Source organism: Malus sylvestris, chromosome 16 (assembly GCF_916048215.2).
Source record: "Malus sylvestris chromosome 16, drMalSylv7.2, whole genome shotgun sequence".
Classification (NCBI taxonomy): domain Eukaryota; kingdom Viridiplantae; phylum Streptophyta; class Magnoliopsida; order Rosales; family Rosaceae; genus Malus; species Malus sylvestris.
Genome location: NC_062275.1, coordinates 20,752,206 through 20,772,727, shown reverse-complemented (window position 1 = coordinate 20,772,727; position 20,522 = coordinate 20,752,206). Strand labels below are relative to the sequence as shown.

At 39.6% G+C, this 20,522-nt stretch overlaps 2 protein-coding genes and 1 pseudogene across 2 annotated transcripts; 1 reads left to right on the top strand and 2 right to left on the bottom strand.

The window, feature by feature from the left end:
- Positions 1 to 6,915: 6,915 nt before the first annotated feature.
- Positions 6,916 to 8,142, bottom strand: LOC126609193 (uncharacterized; annotated as a pseudogene).
- Positions 8,143 to 14,378: 6,236 nt separating this feature from the next.
- Positions 14,379 to 16,021, top strand: LOC126608109 (60S ribosomal protein L14-2-like). The gene is made up of 5 exons (XM_050275886.1): positions 14,379 to 14,534; positions 14,651 to 14,752; positions 15,358 to 15,487; positions 15,575 to 15,687; positions 15,805 to 16,021. The coding sequence occupies exons 1-5, from the start codon at positions 14,532 to 14,534 to the stop codon at positions 15,853 to 15,855; spliced, it is 399 nt and encodes a 132-aa protein (XP_050131843.1). The 5' UTR covers positions 14,379 to 14,531; the 3' UTR covers positions 15,856 to 16,021.
- A 257-nt stretch (positions 16,022 to 16,278) lies between these two features.
- Positions 16,279 to 20,372, bottom strand: LOC126608108 (uncharacterized). The gene is made up of 6 exons (XM_050275885.1): positions 20,246 to 20,372; positions 20,036 to 20,162; positions 17,750 to 19,433; positions 17,174 to 17,473; positions 16,662 to 16,921; positions 16,279 to 16,574 (listed from the first exon to the last, which is right to left on the bottom strand). Exons 1-6 carry the CDS (start codon positions 20,304 to 20,306, stop codon positions 16,379 to 16,381), a joined length of 2,628 nt encoding a protein of 875 aa, XP_050131842.1. The 5' UTR covers positions 20,307 to 20,372; the 3' UTR covers positions 16,279 to 16,378.
- Positions 20,373 to 20,522: the final 150 nt, after the last annotated feature.

Here is a 20,522-nt window from a genome sequence, read left to right as displayed (position 1 = left end):
GAAATGGGAGACTTTTTATCCCCCGTACAATAATATGGCCAATCAACAACTTAGGAATGAGTTGGCAGAATTGAGAATGATGGTGGTACCGAATGGTCAACCTCAAGCCCGCTTGATGTTTAGAATAACATATCAGAAGCCTTATCCTGAATATGTTGATGAGCATAATCTTTTTCCTCTCAATTTCAAAATGCATGCATTCTCAACTTTCAGCGGGGAAGATTGTAATGTATCTTTCAGAGATCACATTTTTAAATTTTTGAATCACTGTGTGGCGTTCGAGGACAACCTCAACTACAAATTGAGATTGTTTGGGAACTCAATGGTGGGCTTGGCTTCCCAATGGTGCTCTCTATTACCCCTTAATTCCATTGCTAACTGGGGGCAAATGGAGATGGCATTTCATGGGCAGTTCTATGGGGTGGAACTTGAGATGACTATTAATGATCTAGTGGAAGTGAAGCAGTATGAGTCTACAGATGATTTCATGATGAGGTTTAGAAAGACCAGGATGAGATGCCAGTTCCCAATCAACCATGCTTAACTCATAGTCATTGCCCAGAAGGCTCTGAGACTACCTTTGAGGAAAAAGTTCTATGATATGCAGTTTAACGAGCTTCAAAAGCTAGTAATTGCGGCCACTAAGTATGAGAAGCTATTGACAGAATAACATCAAGTGAAGCTTTCATCTAAAGTACCTACTTTTTATAAAAATAAAGCACCAATACATCAACTGGAGTTTGAAGGCCTAGAGGCAAGGAAAAATGATAGCAGCCTGGGAGAAGGGATAAAGCTATGTGCTACAAAGATGGCCACTCATTTCAAACCTTGGATGGTGAAAGGATTGAATCAACCCATCAACGACCAGAAGATCGTGATGAATGATGGAAGGTTTGTACCCATGAAACCTCTAAAATATCAATCATATTCCTTTAACTTAACTAAAGCAGCGGACATCTATGAAGAACTAGTAAGGGCTCGGGTAATCTTGCCCGACAGCACTACGAATATGCTTAAACCTGAAGAACTCAGAGGGAAAAAAATATTGCAAGGTCCACTACACCTTCAATCACTCAATTGCTAATTGTGTGCAATTCAGAGATTGGATCCAAGACCTTATAGTCAAAGGGAAATCATTGCTAGAAAAACCCCAGGCCAACATGATGATTGACACAAATCCATTCTCTGAAGCCCCAATCAACATGATAAATCTCAATTGAGTTAAGAGGGGGAAGGGAAAAGTTACCTTAGATGAAAGAGGAGAAAGAAAGCAGACACGTAGGCCAACAGAAGGCACTAGAAGGTTGCCCGACATGCCCTAAGCAGCTATGGTCAAATGAGTGGTTTTGTGTAGTAGATGTCAATGTGAATGTAAGCTCGAGGTACCAGCATCAGGTGCCATCATTGATCGAGAATTGGTCAAAAGGAAAAAGGTGGAAGAATAGGATGTCGGCAGAAGTATTCTCTAGGATATTAAGGAGGCTACTAAGAATGTGTTCCAGAGCCTAAGAGTTTACCTGAAGTGTTTAGAAACTTTGAAGCCTCTGAAGAAGTGAAAGATAAATATGTGAGGTTACCACGCTGGGTGGATGTTAAGACTCCCCAACCAACCAATCATGGCAGCATGGGACAAGGAAGGCTAGAAAGAACCATGAGCCCGATACCACCAATTACAAAGGTGAATTCAGCCCGACTGGGCAGAACATGGTACATAATGGGCAAAGACGGAATACCTATCAGAGAAATGGGGGCATCCATGATAAGAATGATTCAGAGGCAACACAAGGCTCATATGAACTCACTAAAAATTCCTACTATTTCAAAGGCTTCTAAGAATATTAAGTTAGAGGAGTTTACCCAAAGAGAAGAGAGATGACCTAGTTGGAGAAGTAGGGAAAAAGTAGAGAAGGCTAATAGCAAGGCTGAAGGCGAAGGGGATCATGTTCCTCAAACCCTTCATCCAGGGAAATATAGAGTATTAAAAAGAATGCAAAAAAGCATGGTAATGGTACCTACACCAGGTTGGAATCCAAAGCCTATTTGTTTTGGAACCATTTCTCCTGAGAGAAGGGTGCCTCCACCATCACATGAGGATATTCCTTTTCGGACTCTAGAACAACTACATGATTTCAACACAATAGAAGAAGATGAAGTGCCTGAGTTGATGTTAAGAAAAGATGCTCAAGCCTGGATGGACCGATTTCCGTGCTAGATTGGGGAGAAAAAGGAAAGAACACCTGGACCTAGCAACTTTCATGTTAACATGACCTATATGCTGTCCTCCATGTTCTGTGCAGAACCAAATCAACCAGCTGTTATGGAGGATGATTATTTGGCACAAGAGCCAATGATGGCTCTTGTTAATATTGAAGAGGTTAGTAAGGAGAAGTTAAGCTTCGCAGACTTGCCTAACCCCATATAAAAAGGGCCCGAGAGAGTTTATTATGAGAAAATGGTATTAAAAAAAACAAGTTTGGCCTTGGCAAACCATCTAAAGCCCATATATGTGACAACTCATTTGAAAGGGGTCCATTTTAAAAAGGTGTTGATAGATGGGGGGCAACAGTTAATGTACTACCATTTAAATAGATAAAGAAACTTTGCAGAGGTGAGAAAGACTTTATTCCCACTGATCTCATAGTGTTTAGTTTTTCTAGGGTCATAACCAAAACACATGAGATACTGCCTTTAGAAGTAGACTTGGGATCAAGAAGATTATGTTGGCATTCTTTGTAGTAGACAGCAGCTTTACTTATGGGGCGTTGTTGGGAAGGGATTGGATACACCAGAGTATATACCATCTACCTTGCATTGTTGTCTCTCATGAACCTACTACTACAAAATAAGGATTTTGGGAGATGGTGGAGGTCGAGTCATGGCTATTTCTCCCTACAACTAATATTGTTGAGGCTAATTTCTACAATCTCAATGTTAGGATCCTACAATGTCTATGTACTAACCAGAACAACTGCCTTATCAAGGTAACGACCCAAAAACTCTTAGAACAAAGACTTTTTCTCACTTAAGAAGAATGGGACAAGCCTCATATTGTCCATGCCCGCCAACCCTAATAATAACAAACCAAAAGAGAAAGGATCAAGCAATAGCAGTTAGGTCATTAATCAAGATACTGATGAACTATGGAAAAGAACGAAGGAAGATCAAGAAAAGCTCAGCCAAGGAAATGGCAGAGTGGAGAGAATGAACTTCAGGCACCAAAGATGATCAAGGAAGAGAAATTTTGGAAGAAGAAATTAAGGCAGCCATCCACATGGTAGAATGTATATATGACTTGGATTGGCCAGAGGATGAGCCCGAGGCTTTAAAGTTAATAGAATTTTTGTCTACAAAGCCCGACAAACCAGCACCCGAAGTTCAAGACCTTTTAGAAACCATTAATTTGGGAACTGAGGAAGATCCAAGGCCAATACAACTCAGTGCCATGCTGGAAATAGAAGATTAGGCAAAGATAGTTAATCTTTTGCACAAGTTCAAAGATTGTTTTGCATGGCATTACACAGAAATACTAGGATTAGACTCTAGCTTAGTAGAGCATAAAATGACTATTAAAAAGAGGTACAGACTTGTAAAGTAAGCACTAAGGAGGATGTCAAAAGAAATAGAAGAAACAAATTAAGAAGGAAATTGAAAAGCTAGTGAAGGCAGGTTTTATTAGGCCTGCAAAATATGTAAAGTGGTTGGCCACCATTGTACATGTACCAAAAGCTGTAACTAATGTCATTCTATGTTGTGTCGATTATAGAAATATTAGCGAAGCAACTCTCAAGGATGAATATCCTATGCCTATGGCTGACCTATTCATTGATGCAGTTGCACAACACAAAGTATTACCTTTTATGGATGGAAATGTTGGATATAATTAGATAAAATGGCTAAAGAAGACACACATAAGACAACATTCAGATGCCCAGGACATATAAGAGCTTGTGAATACGTTGTCATGCCCTTCAAGCTGAAAAATGCTGATGTTACTTATCAAATAGCGATGTATGCTATTTTTCATGATTTGATCTAGCATAGCATAGAGGTATACATTGATGACATCGTGGTGAAGTCTAGAATTGAAGATCAGCATCTGGAAGACCTCAGACAAGCCTTGCTGAGAATAAGAACCCACAAGTTGAAGATGAATCCTAGAAAGTGTACATTTGGGGTTAGATCGGGCAACTTTCTAGGGTTCTTGGTCCATAAAAAAGGTGTGGAAGTGGACAAGAACAAGGCTAGGGCTATAATGGAGTCATATACACCCACTAACAAAGTGCAATTGCAAAGGTTGCTAGGGAATATTAACTTATTGAGGAGATTCATTGCTAATCTGGTGGGCAAGATCCAACCTTTGACTCATTTATTAAGATTGAAGAATCAAGACAAGTTTGAATGGTGCCTTCAACACTAAAAGGCATTTGATAAAGTGAAGTCTTGTCTGGCCTCTCATCCAATGCTCATGCCTCCCCAGAGGAGGAAGCCTTTCAAGCTCTACATTTCAACATCTGAGAAGTCAATATGGAGTTTATTGGCTCAGAATAATGAAAGGGGAAAGGAGTAGGCGATATACTACCTCAGTATGGTCCTTACAGAGGTAGAAATAAGACATACCCTAATTGAAAAATTATTCTTAGCCTTGTACTTTACTGCCAGCAAATTAAGGCATTATATGTTACCTTGCCATATCCATATAATTGCCAAAACTGATGTGATCAAGTACATGTTGTCCAAGCCAATGCTAACCGGAAGAATTGGGAGATTGATCCTAGCACTATCAGAGTTCAGTTTCCAGTACGTACCTCAGAGGGCAGTAAAGGGACAAGCAATTGCAGACTTCCTAGCAGAGCACCAAGAATCCAAGGAGGAACTCGTCAACATCCCTAGAACTCTAGAAGTGGCTAGCCTTTGGATCCCACCTAGTAAGGCTCAGTCGGGCAATAAGGAATAAATATAGCAAGAAGTAAAAAGAATAACTAGCATATGAATCACTCCCTAGAGATTATATTTTGATGGGTGGGTCTTGTACACAACATGTTGCATGAGCTGGAATTGTCATCATTGATCCAAAGGGAGTCCAACATTGCTACTCATTTCTTCTGGATTACAAGGATACTACCAACAATAGGGCAGAGTATGAAACACTAATCATTAGCTTAGAAATTCTAATAGAGTTGAGAGTAGCTGAAATAAAAGTATATGGTGATTCTAAGTTGGTGATTAATCAATTAAATGGAGAGTACAAATGTAGACATATCATAATGGCAGAGTATTACCTGGAAGCTACTTAATTATTAGGATATTGGGGTAATGGAACAACAATTAGCCATATTCCTATAGAAGCAAATTTGATTGCCAATGAAATGGCATAGAGTGCTTCTGGAGCACATGTTCAAGAAAGAGAGCCTGAGATGAAATTAGAGATACAAAGGAGAAGTCTCCCTTCTATCTTTGAGAGAGGATTTAGCTTGGATGTAATGACTAAAGAGCCCGAGATAGAGGACTGGAGAACATCTACCATCTAGTACTTGAAGGACCATTCTCTTCCCACTAGTAAAAAGATTAGACGACTGACAACTAAGTTTGTTATGTGGGATAAAACTTTGCTAAGAAATACTCCAGATGGGCTTTTATTAAAATGATTGGGTCTGGAAGAATCAATGAGGGTGATGACTGAGCTACATGAAGGCATTTGTGGGGCGCACCAAGCAAGAACAAAGATGAGATGGTTGTTGAAAAGATATAGCTACTTCTGGCCTGATAAAAAAAATTGTAAAGCTTATGCTAGAGGATGTGAGGAATGTCAAAGGCATGGACCCCTCCAACATACACCATCAGTACCATTGAATCCAGTAGTAAAGCCATGACCTTTCAAATGGTGAACCATGGACTTTATCGGTTAAACATACCCAGCTTCCAGCAAATGACACACCTTCATAATTGTGGCAATTGATTACTTTACTAAGTGGGTTGAGGCTTTAGCTATGAAGACCATTACTTCAGCTGTTGTGAAGAAGTTCATTGAGACCGAAATTCTACACTGATATGAGGTGCTTGAAATGATTAATATAGATAGAGGGCCACCATTTAGTTCAAAAGAAGTGGAAGAGTTTGCAGCTAAGTTCAAGATAAAGATGATCTAGTCTATCCCTTATTATCCCCAATCTAATGGTCAAGCAGAAGCTAGCAACAAGATATTAGTGATTATCATTAAAATAATGGTGGCAGATAGCCCAAAAATATGGCAAAAGAAGTTGGGAGATACTCTTTGGGCTTATAAAACCTCAAAAAGAGCATGAACTGGGACTACTCTTTATGCATTAAAATGCCAGGCAAGATGCAATGCTCCCTATGGAGATTAATGTGAGTTTTGTGAGGCTTGAGAACCAATTTGGCCTACATAGTGATGAATTTATTCAGGCCATGTGTCAAGGAATTGAGGATTTAGATGTTGCCCGAATTAAAGCTCTAAACAAGATCCAATAAGGGAAAAAGGTTATTGCCCGAGCTTACAATAAGAGAGTAAGACTGAAGAGTTTTAAAGAATGAGAATTGGCATGGAAAGTAGTTTTGCCCTTAGGAGCTCAACTCAGAGGTTTGAGAAATGGAGTCCTACTTGGGAAGGCCATTTTACAATTACAAAAGTATTACACCGAGGGGCGTATTACTTGGCAGACTTAGATATGGACTTACAAAAACATCCAATCAATGCTAAATTTATAAAGAAGTGCCACCCCACTTTTTAGGATGTTAAAGACTGTTATATTAATGAAGTATAATACTTAGAGAAGGGGTGAGGCCCCTTTTACGTGCCTAAAGTAGTTGTTTATATTAGAAAAGTGTAAATAAGTAAGCAAAATGGTGAAGTAGTGAGAGATCTTTTCATTCAATAATCGTGGAAGTACAGAAGCCCTAAATTAACAACTTTACATCTTTAGCCAAGGCAGCTATCCTAGAATGATAAGTCTGCATGATGGTAAAAATACGACTCGACTCTTCTAAAGCTATATTGATGTTGGCTTACTGGGCTTCAGACTCTTCCACTTCGTGGTTTACTTTCTTCACCTCCTCGATCTTCTTGTATAGCTTGCTTGGGAGGGTCTTCTACTTAGCCTTCAGAGCAGAAAGTTGTTCATCCAGTTTCTGGATCTTGACAGCTACCACCATTATCCGATCATCCATAGCCAAACCCTCATCCACCAGCTGCTGCAGAGTAGTGGAGGTCCGAGTGTGTTTCTCCTTGTAGCACCTCACCTTGTTGGCTTGCCTCTTGGCCTTAAGATGTTAATCCCTCAAAGCCCTTAGATTTTCATAGAATGAAATGAATGACTCATACTGCACCTCAGTCATCTACTGGGCTTGGTATAATTCAGTAAGAGATCTCTCAGCATCTTGAAGAGCCTTAAGGCTAAAAAGGGCAGAAAAGTCCATATGCATCCATTCTTTGAAGATCATGTGCTTTGGGGATCTCATCTTAGTCCTAATTTGCTCGAATTCTCTGACTAGCTCGGGCAAAAAAGCCATAGCTAGAAGAGAAGCCAGAGGAGGAAGCATCACACTAATGCCACTAAAAGCAGCAACAGCAATGTTGGTAACCTCAGCAGGAACAAAATGAAAGGATTCAGCAGCAACAACCTTTCTAGGCCGAGGGATTAGAATCCCTGAAACTCCAGTAGCTCGAGGGGTCGAGAAGGAACTCTTCTACTCACAGTGGGCTGAGAAGACCTACCCAAGCCCTCACCAGAGGCCTGTTAAAAAGCAAAGAAGATATATTAATGAAGCAATCTTGACCCGAATTAGGAAAATACAAGATTACAAGTATGTTTGTACCTGGGGAGGCCTTGTGCTTTGGGAGGAGGATGTGTTGTTATAGCTGCCTAGGGGGAAGTTGGTTGGCTTGCTTAAGTATGAGCATGCGAAGCCCTAGGACTAGTCGTCTCTGAGACAACTTGTATCTTAAGAACTATGGGTTCCTCAACAGCTAATGTTGGATGATTAGTAGCCTCTGGCAAGAGGGAAGACTGACAAAGACAAAATACCAAGCATAAATTCAGAGTAAAAAGACATTAAGAAAAGCTTACAATTGCTTAAGAAAAGAGAACTTACAAATGTACTGTCATCCTCTACAAAGTGAGGCATATCTTCAGTTGTTGATTTAAATTGGGAGATGGATGTCACTACCAGTGCTGGAGGAATAGAATAAGAAGAATGAGCTAGTGCTCGCCCGACTGAAGGTTCGGCCTGAGGAGAAGAAAGGCGCACAGGTCGGGCTGGAGGTGAAGAGGGCTTAGTTTAGGAAGTCTCTTCTGCTTTGGAAGTCTATTTTGGAAAACAACAGAACTAGTTGAGTACAAGAGATGAATTTCAGAAGTAATTAAGTACTAAAAGTTCAAGAAAACTACCTTCAACTCCTCTAAGATCTTAGAAATGACCTCATTATCACTTTGTTACCCCTTCACACCTGCCTTTATCTCCTTAGGGGTATGTTGGAGCGGAAAAATTTGGTTCCTCCAATCTTCCAACAAACTGTTGGAGTGGAAAAATTCGGTTCCTCCAATCCTCCAACAAGTAATCTTGAACACGTTGAGAAGCCTTGGACACTATCTTCGCTTGTCAACAATGAAAGCGGGGGGACCTGCAAGGAAACACTCCGACACTCAAGTTAGTCGTTGTTCAAAATAATTGCAAGACATTGTAAAGCCATCTAATCCCCCATTTCTCAGATTCTAGTTCCTTTATAGGCATAAAATACTTGGGCTCCAAGTCCCACTTTCCTTCTATTTCTCCATGTTCCATCTTCCATGATCATGCCCCTTTATTCTAGCTCCACTCCCCCAAATTTCGGAAGTGGCTGCTTGCTTCAGCCTTATTTTTTGCACCCACAGGGTAGAATCAAGCTTCTTGCTAATAACAAGTCCTAATCACAAAAGAGAACATGATCAGTTCAAAACTTAAATAGATGAAATTAAATAAAGGAAAATCAAGTTTGAACCACTTACTGGCAGACTTTTGTTTTTTCTTGCCCACTTCAATTGGGAGGGCAAATTGAGACTTAGAGACTTGAAAGGTCTGAGACCTGGTTTTTTTCTTGGCTGGAGTGGCTCTTGGAGCAGGGGGATCAGGTCTAGCCTAGGACCTCCCATCGGGATCAGAATCAGGGGATTCTACAACATCAGATATTGCTCGACGATGAGCCCTAATATCTACTCCGGGCCTAGCTTCTATCTCTAACTCACTGAACATCTCATAAATGTTCTCAACATCTTCAGGAACATCGCTAAAGCCCGCTTCTTGCCTAGCTACCTCTTGAAGAACCAAGGCATCAGTAGCTTCTTCTTCTAGCCCAACACCCGCTTCATCAGAGTTACCTTGGGCTGCAAGATTAAGGAGATAGTTAGCAATCACAAACCATGAAAATATGAAGTAAAGGAAAGAGGCAACAATGTAGGTTACCTATCAGCAGGAGTTGGTTTTTCTGATTGATGGCCTCATTTCAGCTTTCAAACTCTTCTTTCTTGGAAAGAGACTTGAAAAAAAACTTGCCCGAAGAACCTATAATGGGCTTCTCTAACATCTTCATCATATTTCCTAGACTATTTGGCCTCCCACCAAGTGGTGAACAAAGATGTGTACTTAAAATTAAGGGTCCTAGGCTTATAAGCTATCTTGGTCATTACTCCAAGCTACGTCTGCTCACCTGAAACGTAGCCTCTGAAGAAGAACAGAAACTATAAAAGGTTACACACTGGACTGAATCAAAGAATGAGGCTAGGATTGCATGTCTAAACCCCAGTTGTCTACCATAGAAGTTGGGGTGGTAAACCTTCAGCCCGCATTTATAGCCCGCTTAGTTACTCCTTACTCCCCATGCCAAATCCCTTTGCTAGATGCTGCTAATGAATTTGTCCTTGCAGAAGCTGCTGGCATTCTCCCCATAGGAATCTGGGAAGAGGTTGTCCGAAATCCAAGGGTACCTCCTAAGCACTGAGGCACCCCACTCAAGATCAACCCTAGTCCTACATATTCTGAAGAAATAAAGGCAAGCTAAGGTAGTATGGTTGGTGGTGGATGCATCTGCCAAAATTCGGGCGAGAGCTACTCCCTTTAGAAACACCAAGTTTGAAGCCTGTAATTCTGGGAAGTACCATTGAAGCCAGAGCTGCACCATCCAGGTAGCTCCATTGACGTTGGTCTCGAAAAGCTGGTCTTTTGTCATCTTATAAAGCAAATGATAGAGATGTGCTAGAATAAAGGAGCCGGTGGTGACATTGTCAAAGGAATGCAGCGCCTCCACCAAAGGGATCCATTCCATCTTCACTATTTTGGATTTGTTGGGGAACACATGTTTATTCAACAAATATAGGAGAAAGTACATGTGTTCTTGAGCTGGGTCAGCAATGAAGGAAGGTGGGCTAAACATTTAATTGGTAAAAGGGATGAAGCACAAGAAAAAGGTCTCATAACTTTTAAAGGTGGTTGAGTTACACTTTAAGTTGGTGATAGACTAAGAAGCCTCTAAGCCTTTAGCAGCAAGATGTGAGAGTGATGACCAATCGTGTGTAATGTCCACACACCAGCACGATGACCTTAAACTAAAGACCTAAGCCATGTCCAGGATGGTGGAAGACATGAGACCCACTCTGAAATCAAAAGTATTGGTCTCTGTGTTCTAGAAAATGAGAGATATTGAGAGAAGCTCATGCTTGATGGGGATAATAGTCTTAGACATCATGATAAGCTCATAGATGCCATTTGCCATCAATTTCTTCCTCCAGATAGGCTCTAATTCGTCCACCCACTTGGACCAGGCTTCATCCTTCATTGAGGGGAAACCCTTCTTCAAGTGAGACCACTTTGAAGTAGAAATTCATGCCTTAGCGGTGTAAGGATTGAGAGTGAACCAGTTGGCATCTGGCACATTGCTTTCCATAGCAACAGGAACTTTGGTAGTCTAGGCGGCCCCCAATGAATGCACTTCCCCTTCCTTGAAGAAAATGGGCAGATTAAGGCCAGCCTAAGGATAATGAAGGCTGTTGAGTCTATGACGAAGAGTGAAAATCCCTTCTCTAGACTCGCATGCAGGGCGTGATTTGGGAACCATTGTTGAATTCGATAGAAAAGAATGAAAAAATGGCTAGAAATCGAGGCAAGAAAGGGTTGAAAATTCAAGAGAGTTTGATAGTTCAAAGAATCAAGTTTGTTGAAGGAAGTGGCCAAAAAAAGTGAAATGGAAGTTATTTAACGGGCAGGTAAGTAATGTTGGAAATTGTGAGTTAGTGCAAATGTTTATTTAAAATGGCTAATTAAGAGGCGCTAATACCCAGTTTCGGCATGCAATTGATTTTAATCATTATCAATGTCTTGATTAGTAGACTTAACAATGATTAAAGCGGGCACTGTTTGAGTGGATATTTAATGATGGGCTTGGTGATTGAAGGCCCAAGAACGCAAAAAGTAGAAAGAAGATTGGGCTCGGACAGTTGGTAGCCCAGGAAGAATTGAAAATCATTTTTGCCAAGAAATAGGCAACAAGCCTATGTGAGAAGTGACAAGTGATAGAGGGCAGCTCACCCTCAGCAAAAAGTAGTTTTCCAGGGCGTGAGTAGGTAAATAACAAAAGTAGATGGTGACTCACCATACTCTGGAGGCCATCACCAAAAAGGGAGGCTTGGATAGTCATGCTAGAGAGTTTATAAAAGCAATGAAAGACACAAGGAAGCAAGATACTTAACCAATCAATCAAAAGACATTCAACTCTACACTAAGCAAGAAACCAAAAAGCTTTAGTTTGTTCAAACTTTACCCTTTTAGTCGTAGGTCCACCATAGAAAACCATTTTTTGTCAAGTTTTAGAAGCTCTGCTACCTTTCCCCTGTGTTATAGTATCGAATCTCTTTAGTAAACCCGATTTATATTCATTCTTCAAAGATTACCACCCCTGTAAAATACAAAGAGAAGTGGTTGCAAGAAGACGAACCTTGCTTGAAAATGTCATAATCTTACCTGATTCTCTTTTATTTGTACTTACATAAATTAGATTTGTTGTTTATGCATCTTTCATTGGATCCTATATCAATTTCAACTGCTTTTCATTCTAAGTTTCATCCATAATTAATCTTGCTAAACTAATTAACCTTGCTTCTTTATTGTTAGCCTAAAACTGTAACCAGAGAAATAATTTAAAGGGCCATGAACTCCCTTTAACTGGACATATGATATTATGAGTAAAATTCCTTGTTTACAAGGCAAGAAAAAGAACTTTATATAGACTTAACCTATCTGTAAACAATCCAACTAAGAAGTCTAAAAAACTTGTGGCGCAAGTAATCAATCCATTTAATAACCAAAAAAGAACAATTTGTTATACAAAGAAAATGGTGGCACGCTCAGACCCATATTAGTTTTGATTGAGAGCCTCAAGGCCTAACAAAGGCACCATTGAAAGTAATAACAAACTCATATTCCAGTACACCAAGCAGCAAATCTTGCCCGACATGCAAGACCCATGGGAGTTGTGCGAGGGACAAATCTAGCTCGAACAATTAGTTCTGCCATTCTTCCTTCTGGAATGGTCCTTCATGTGTTCCAAGCCATCCACCAAGTCCACCATCCAACTGTTTCCGACCTATTTATTGTTTCAAGTGGCCACTTCTTATTGGGATGCTACCTATATCTGCGGATGAGTCCTTGTGAGCCATATTACCTTTTTCTTGGTCCCTTGTTTCAGGCTTGCTTCCACGTGGCCTCCTCCTATTAGGTGCATTGGGTTGGAAAGATATACATATCAACAATACTCTTCCAATTATGGCAAACTGGTAGGGATGACAATTTTCGCCATGAATTAGGATCTCCAAAGGGCTTTGCCCCTAATGAGTCAGGTATGAAGGATATTTTCAAATATAGTGTTTGGTTGGGTGAGGATGCTATTTTAACCTTCGATCCAACCCACCAACCCCACCTCGTTTGGAATATATGTTATAAAATAAAATTAAAAAATGTAGTTTGCTTCCAACTCTTTCACGAAAAATAATTTTGCGATTTGATTAAGAAAGCACTTTAGATGATCGAATTCGCTATTCATAATTATTAATTTTTTTTATGAATAGTCTAGATTTTTCAGGTTGAATATTTTATTTAAACACTACATATTAATAGAACTCTGGTTGTCAACTAAAACTCAACAAAACTACTATTCTAACCCTCTTATTAAAATTGACTAAAAATAAAAATTGTGAGAAATTTAGTAATCACAAGAATACAAATTTTGTTGTTTTTATTTTATTTTTATAAAGTATCACCTACATATGATTTTAACATCTCTAATATAAAAAATAAAATAAAATAAAATAAAAACCTCTCACCCCATTCTCACGTTCTCTCTCACTCTCTTCCTCTCTCCTTTCATTTAAAAATAAATAAAAAATATTCACACACACTTTGTGAGTGGGCATATGCTAATTCTAATTATAATTTTTTATAGCATATGCCCACACACAAAGCATATGGAGGAAAAATACATACGAAGATGAGGATGGTAATCATTGAACCATTGACATCCCTACTCCTAAACCCAACTCCTCAATTCAAACACATTGTGCGAATTACTTATTAGTATACATGTCATTAGACCAATTTAGTCCGATATGTTTTACATCCTTAGACCATCTCCAATCGAAGGGTCCAGAGGGCCTGAGGGCCAAAAATAGCCCAAAAATCGTCTCCAACCGAAGGCCAGGCCAAAGAGTTCGTGGGCCCCACTGGACAAAAAAGGGCCAAAGGGCCAACCGGGAGACCCAAATGAGCTAGCCAGCCGGCCACAGGGAGGGCCACATGCTGACATCATGATGACGTCATATTTGATTTTTTTTTTCTTTTTTTCTTTTACATTAAGTAACATGAAACAACATTAAACAATATTAAACAACATTAAATAACATTAAGTAACATTAAACAACATAAAAAAAATTAACAACATTTTTAAAAACATTTAACAACATGAAAATTATTGACAATCCATAACATAAAATTATTGAGGTAATTTAATTTAAGTAACCATAGTAATTCAATTAAAATAATAAATTATGTTTCGTCCTATGGCCCTTCGGCAATTGGTTGGAGATAGTTTTTTGTGACAGGGTTATGCTTGGCCTGACCCTCAATTGGAGACGGTAAGAAATATGCTCATGCACTGTTTATTAAAATATTAATTTCTTGGAGGATCAGAGGATTAAAACGAGCTCTTTGACCCTCCTTCGGTTGGAGATGGTCTTAGAGCCCCTGAAGAATGATCCAACTATATGACTTTGGGCCTTACTTGATGTTCATGTAAAGCCCATTAGCAGCAAAAGTAAGAACAAAAGCCAACCCAATTTCCGAACCAAACTCAAGATTAAAGAGGATCCAACGGTCCACAGCATCCTACAAAGACCATAAGAAAAACCCTAATCCTCCTCTACCATTTTCTCTTTTCTTCAAAGCTCCGCCTCCTCGGAAGTCCTCACACATCACACACTTCACCAGAACCAAAAATGGTGAGCTCTCCCTTCTCATCCATGGCGTTTTCCTCCTCTATATTCTCTCTCAATGCGACTTCGTTTCGTTCTTATTTTTTTATCTCACTCTGTTTTGTTTGTGTTTTTTTGGACAGCCTTTCAAGAGGTACGTCGAGATCGGAAGGGTGGCTCTCGTCAACTACGGCGAGGACTATGGGACGCTCGTCGTCATCGTCGACGTCCTTGACCACAACAGGGTACCCTTCTTCCTTTTTTGTACATCATAATTTCATTTTTACTTTTTTGTAAATAATTTAGAATTGCATTCCTTTTTTTAATTGCCTGTAATTTTTTTCTTCAGATTTATGCTTGATTTGTGGTTTTATATGATATTTATTTTAATAAATTTATGAAATGAGTATTGGTAATTTGTGTTTTTGTATGTTATGATAAGTTAAATCAAAGCTTCTGTTAGAACCTAAGGGCGTGTGAATTTTCACTGTGTATTCGAATGCGGTTAGGGTTTTCGGAATTTGTATCGCCCGCGTTGTTGCTTTGTATTTCTGTACTGAAATCTGCTTCAGTGGAGTTCCCTTTTAGAAGGAGCATCGACGGTTATTGTTGAGAAGCTCATACCATACATAATGTTAAATCTCTATTGAAAATGCAAATGTGGATCCAGTTATTATTTCTGAAGCTTTACGCTCTTTGCACAATTTTTTATTGTCCCTTTTGAAGTTGTTTTTTTAATCTGGGTTTTTGTTAATATTTCAGTTGGTGTCAGGTTGCGCTCCAACTTGAACTTGTTCCCACCTCTCATGTGTGTATTTGATTTCATAATTCTGCTTTTTGTCTTTTGTAGGCTCTTGTCGATGCTCCTAATATGGTGAGGTCGCAAATGAACTTCAAGAGGCTTTCACTCACTGACATCAAGATTGATATCAAGAGGGTGCCCAAGAAGAAGGAATTGCTTGCCGCAATGGAAGCTGCTGGTACACTCCATTATCCATAAATAACGATAGTCTTGTTTTCATTCCCGCGCCTTTGTTTTCTTTTCATAATTGTATGTATGTTGGCAGATGTGAAGAAGAAGTGGGAGAACAGCTCATGGGGTAGAAAACTGATTGTTCAGAAGAGAAGAGCATCTCTCAACGACTTTGACCGATTCAAGCTCATGTTGGCTAAGATTAAGGTTGGTTATGCTCCTTATCATGACGTTATTTATCTTTATCATTTAGATGATTACTGTTGTTTTCTTGTCCTTGTCATGTTGAACCATCCCAAACTAACATATTTCCCTGATTTGCAGAGGGCCGGACTGGTCAGGAGCGAGCTTGCAAAATTGAAAAAGGCTGCTTAAGCAATTTCGGTCGTGAAGTTTACAATTTTGTTATGGAATCTTTTCAATGTACTCTGATTGTAATCCCTTTCTTTATCATGGATCGAATTTAGTTTTCAAGAGCAGTTTCCAATATTGTTGACAAATGGGGAACTTTTTATTGGATGAATTTTCTGTCTTAACTGCATTTTGCTGTCGTCTTGATGTAGATTCATTCTTGAACAGCGTCTGAAATCTGTTTTGAGACCATTACTTTGCGTATTTTAGGTTCTCTGTTGCCGTTGCGCAACCAATACATGTTTGGTTGCTGCATCGCTCGGGAGTCTCTATTTAATCAACCTTGAACCAGTCTGTTTCCCAGCCTTGTGGCAAGTGCGCGAGCATAAATCCTCATGGTTACGGGTTTGAGGACTGGTATTGATGAGGAGGAAGAAGATGATGGTCTAAAGACTGTAAACCTAAAACAATTTTATGCATGTCAAATTTGCATGGCCGAATTTGTTCTTGTCACAAAGCTTATGGGATGAAAGACTGCAATGATAACTCAATCAAAATACACTTTGGTAGCAATGTTAGTGATTTCAACATTTAGTTCAGCGTCGCGGATTAGTCTGCGTAAAACAGATTGGACATGAATTCTTTCGTCTGGCTGACTTCGAAGGGCTTGAAGGACTTCCGGAGGGAAAACAGGTGCAGGCTGCGCGATCAACTGGTGGCCCTCGAATCTCATTCCGTTCAGGCTAGAAACAAGGGACAAACGGACTATATCAGAAACATTTAATGGATGAAGGCGATGAACATCTTCCACTTTATATGCATTACACTACCTGTTGAGGATGGTCCACATATTAGGCCATTCAGCAAGCTTGAATTGCACATCCACAATGCCCTTGGATCTCTCCTTTGCACGCTTTATCTCCCCGTGGGATTTACATATATGCTGGATTTGTGTCAGTGATACTGTTTCGTCGAAATTTGAAATCCTCACCACAGTTGTTCTTGGCACATCAATTCTATAGATCGGTAGAAGCTTTCCTTGAACTCGTATAGTATGTGCGGTAATTGCTATCTCTTTGGCTTCTTCTGTCTGAAATCAAGCACTCAAAAGGATGAATTCCAGAATATGATATTATGATGAGAAAGCTGATTCATTCAGTATCAGCAGCCTGGTGAAATAAATATTCACAGCGAAACAATAGTTTAACATGCAAGAGTCGGAACAATATCCACTTTTAACTTCCAAGAAAATGGGTTTATAATTTTCTTTCTTTCTTTGTTTTGGTAACATGATGCTTTGTTATTCAGTAAAAATACAGAAGCAAAGGGTAAATAAGCTCACCTCAAATTCCACATAAGCAACAGAGCTTGAGGAACCCAAGAAAACGCCAGATATGGCACTTCCACAGAAGTCAAGAGCTTCTTTTAGGTGATGTGAGCTTATATCATCAGTCAACTGTTTAATCACAACTGTTCGTGTGGGATTCTTTACCAATGCAGTAGGAACTTTAGGATCACCAATCAGCTTTGGAACAGTAACCTTATTACGCACATCTCTTGAAGAAGCCGCCTCAACAAAGATGTCGATATTTCTTACAGTGAGGTCAGTTTTCCCAAGAGCTTTCTGTAATCCTTCCTGGGTCTGCAATAATACCAAAGGACGGTCAAGAAAATTGTGAAATGGCTTAGATTTTGCTTAAGAGATACAATGCAACCAGCCACAATTCTATGACTTGTCTTCAGGACAACCAGAGTTAGGAACAGTTCGTCATTTCAGCTACAATATAATAAGACTCACAGTTTTCTCAATTTCTTGTAGCAGTATGAACAAAAACGTAACTGGAAACAAAAGGACATATTTTTGGTTTAAAAAAAATAAAAGGACATTTTAACCTTAAGTAAGCATTTTGCCATATACCTTAAAATGAACCCAAGCATTTCTGAAATTGCTCCCTTCGATTAAGGGAAGTAGTTGTATCTTCACGATGTCCCCACAGCAACAAAGAACATCAACAACACTACCTTCTTTTACGTTTTTAGGCAAAAATTTCACCAATACCTTTCTTTCGAAGCCTTCCTTACCAGTTGGAAGATGGAACTGTCGGGTTTGTTTTGACTTTTTTCGAGATGCAACTTTCAAGTCATCCCTGTCACTTTCAGATATGGAATATGTCTGTGTCAGGGGAGGGGTTTCCCTACATGGTTGTTCTTCACTCCCACTGACAGAGTTAGTCCCCTTGCCCATGGCATGGCCTCTCGACGAACTTTCTTTCCCTTTAGCATCACGTTTATGTGAATATGCAAGGCTTGGAACCTTTGGAACGGAGCCTCCGTTTTTAATGATGTCATCAGACTTGTTGAGGATAGCACAGTTCTGAGGTTTATCAAATAAGGATTCCCTAGGAAGCTCCTTAATGCAGCCAATTAAGCCATTGATGCTGAATCCTTTTCCCATATCTTCTTCATCTCTAGTTGTTTCATTTGTTTCATTTAAAACTCCCAAAAGTCCATTTGAAGCCAACGAACCATCGCTCTTTCTTTCACTGGCCAGTTTTCCATCTTTTTGACCATTCATTGTCCTCATAAACATGTCTGCCAACCCCACCTTTTTAGATGATGCAGGCATTTTACCCACATCAGTACCTGCAGTAGGTGTTTGATCAAATATTGAAGTTGTTTTCTCACGTTGATGGTTTCGATTTCCAACTTCTGTGAATCCATTTGCAACATCCTTTTGCAATATCCTAGAATCTTCACCAGGTAACTGATGTGTTAAGCAGGACTGGAACTCAGTTTCTGATTTGAGAACCCCAATGTTGTCCGACATGACTTCCTCTAGTTTTCTGTGTGATTTAGGCTTGGCTTCTGATTGACCCATATCCTTGGAAGATATTTTCCGTGTTATATTCGAAGCTGCAGTTTCTGTAACACATCTTTCATCGATTTGAGAATCCATGAAGGCCTCAGATGATTGAACTAAACTTCCGCTTGCACCATCTTCAACAGTTTTACGACCAACATGTTTCTCTTTTTTATTAGATACAGCCACACCAATCAAATTGCTCAAAGATTCTTCCCCCCTTATATTTGATGACACATTTGTTGAGTTATTCTCTACATTTTCTGGACCAGCATGCTCCTTTCTAGCATCAGACACAATCACACCAGCCAAGTTCTCTGAAGAACAAAGTACACCTACTGAGGCCTGAGCTGTACCTTTAGACTTGCCAAGCTCGGTACTATCTATATGTTTATGCACCTCGACTCGTTTAGAAGCTGTAGCATCATGTACTTCAGACGAAGAGCATTCCCCAATTATATCATTTCTTAGACTCATTGAGACATTCTCCTTGAAACCGTGAGAGTCTCTTGTGATTTTTGGCATTCGAATACTACAATTGGGTTGATCATTTGCAGTGTCATGTGGACTATTCTTTGTCTTAATGACCTCCGGAACTGTCCTACCAGATGCGGAGTCAATTGCTTTGATAGTTCGTTGCTTCTGAAATCGGGGACTTCCCAGCATTCTTTCCTTCACATTAGTAAAAATGTCTTTCAGAGCATCCCAAGATCCCCCCACTTTGTTATGCATCTCCATATATCTATAAATCCAATTTTACAAAGGCTTAGCAACCAAGATCGATTATAAGATTCAGGCAAACACATTACAAATACAATTGACTGATGATGTTGCACCTTCACAACACCTTCCCACGCCAATCCCCCAAAACAAACAAATTAATTAATAACTAAAATAAAATGCAAACTACAGAAAGTACCATAAGTCGTGTATTTTTTACTTTCCAAAATATTTCAGAACGTGAGTATATGGCAAGCCTGCATACACTGCACATATTTTGCTCAACCATGCATATTTTTGCTTACGCCTATATGTTCTGCACACAATTTTCTGATCTCTATTTGGTTGCTCGGACTCTCTTGAGCACTAAATGAAATTTCCCAGGAGTAATTTTTTATACCAGTTGGCACGCCACATGCTTGATGTACTCGATCAACAAGATAATTTGGTTTTAAATTTTCAGCATTGTGCACTAAATCACGGGCTTAATGTACGGGTTTTCTACAATTTGAGGTTTTTTAATGAATCGTTCTACAATTTAATGTTGGCTAATTTCATGAATTGTTCATTCCTCCACACATATAATGGAATAATAACTTTTGCTGGGTTTCAAAAAGATCTCACTTGCTGTTATCTGACTTATCAGCCGCTGCAGCTCTTCGCTCCTTCTCCTTCGAGTTCTCGGAACCCGACGATTTCTCCGCCGCACCGCTCGACGAAGAAGAACACCATCTTGTCGATATGGGAAGCGCTGAAACGGTACATATAATCGATTTTGTGAGAAAATGCGTTGGATGAAAAGTAACAAGGATGCTTTGTTGAAGTGGGTTTTACCTGTTTTGGGGAGATGATGATGATGCCATGGCTGCGGAAGAAGGAGTCGAGAGAGGGCCATCTTCGCCTCCGCTCTCTTTCTTTTTCTCTCTGGTGGGAATAGAGGGGTTTTGCAAAGGTTTTTGGAAATGAATGAGGATTCTCCGGATCCTCTATTTGTGAGGATCTTAAGCATCGTCAAATCGTGTTCGTTTATTGTATATCGTACAATCCGTTTTCGTCAGATATTATTTATATTTAATTTTTAATAAAAATATTTAAATTTATTTTTGACCGC

Coding starts and splice junctions, on each gene's coding strand:
- LOC126608109 (XM_050275886.1), top strand. Junction 14,753..15,357: donor ACGTCCTTGACCACAACAGG/GTACCCTTCTTC, acceptor TGTCTTTTGTAG/GCTCTTGTCGATGCTCCTAA. Junction 15,488..15,574: donor TGCCGCAATGGAAGCTGCTG/GTACACTCCATT, acceptor GTATGTTGGCAG/ATGTGAAGAAGAAGTGGGAG.
- LOC126608108 (XM_050275885.1), bottom strand. CDS start 20,306: ATGGCCCTCTCTCGACTCCTTCTTCCGCAGCCATGGCATCATCATCAT. Junction 16,922..17,173: donor TTGCTTATGTGGAATTTGAG/GTGAGCTTATTT, acceptor GCTTGATTTCAG/ACAGAAGAAGCCAAAGAGAT. Junction 16,575..16,661: donor ATGTGGACCATCCTCAACAG/GTAGTGTAATGC, acceptor CCTTGTTTCTAG/CCTGAACGGAATGAGATTCG.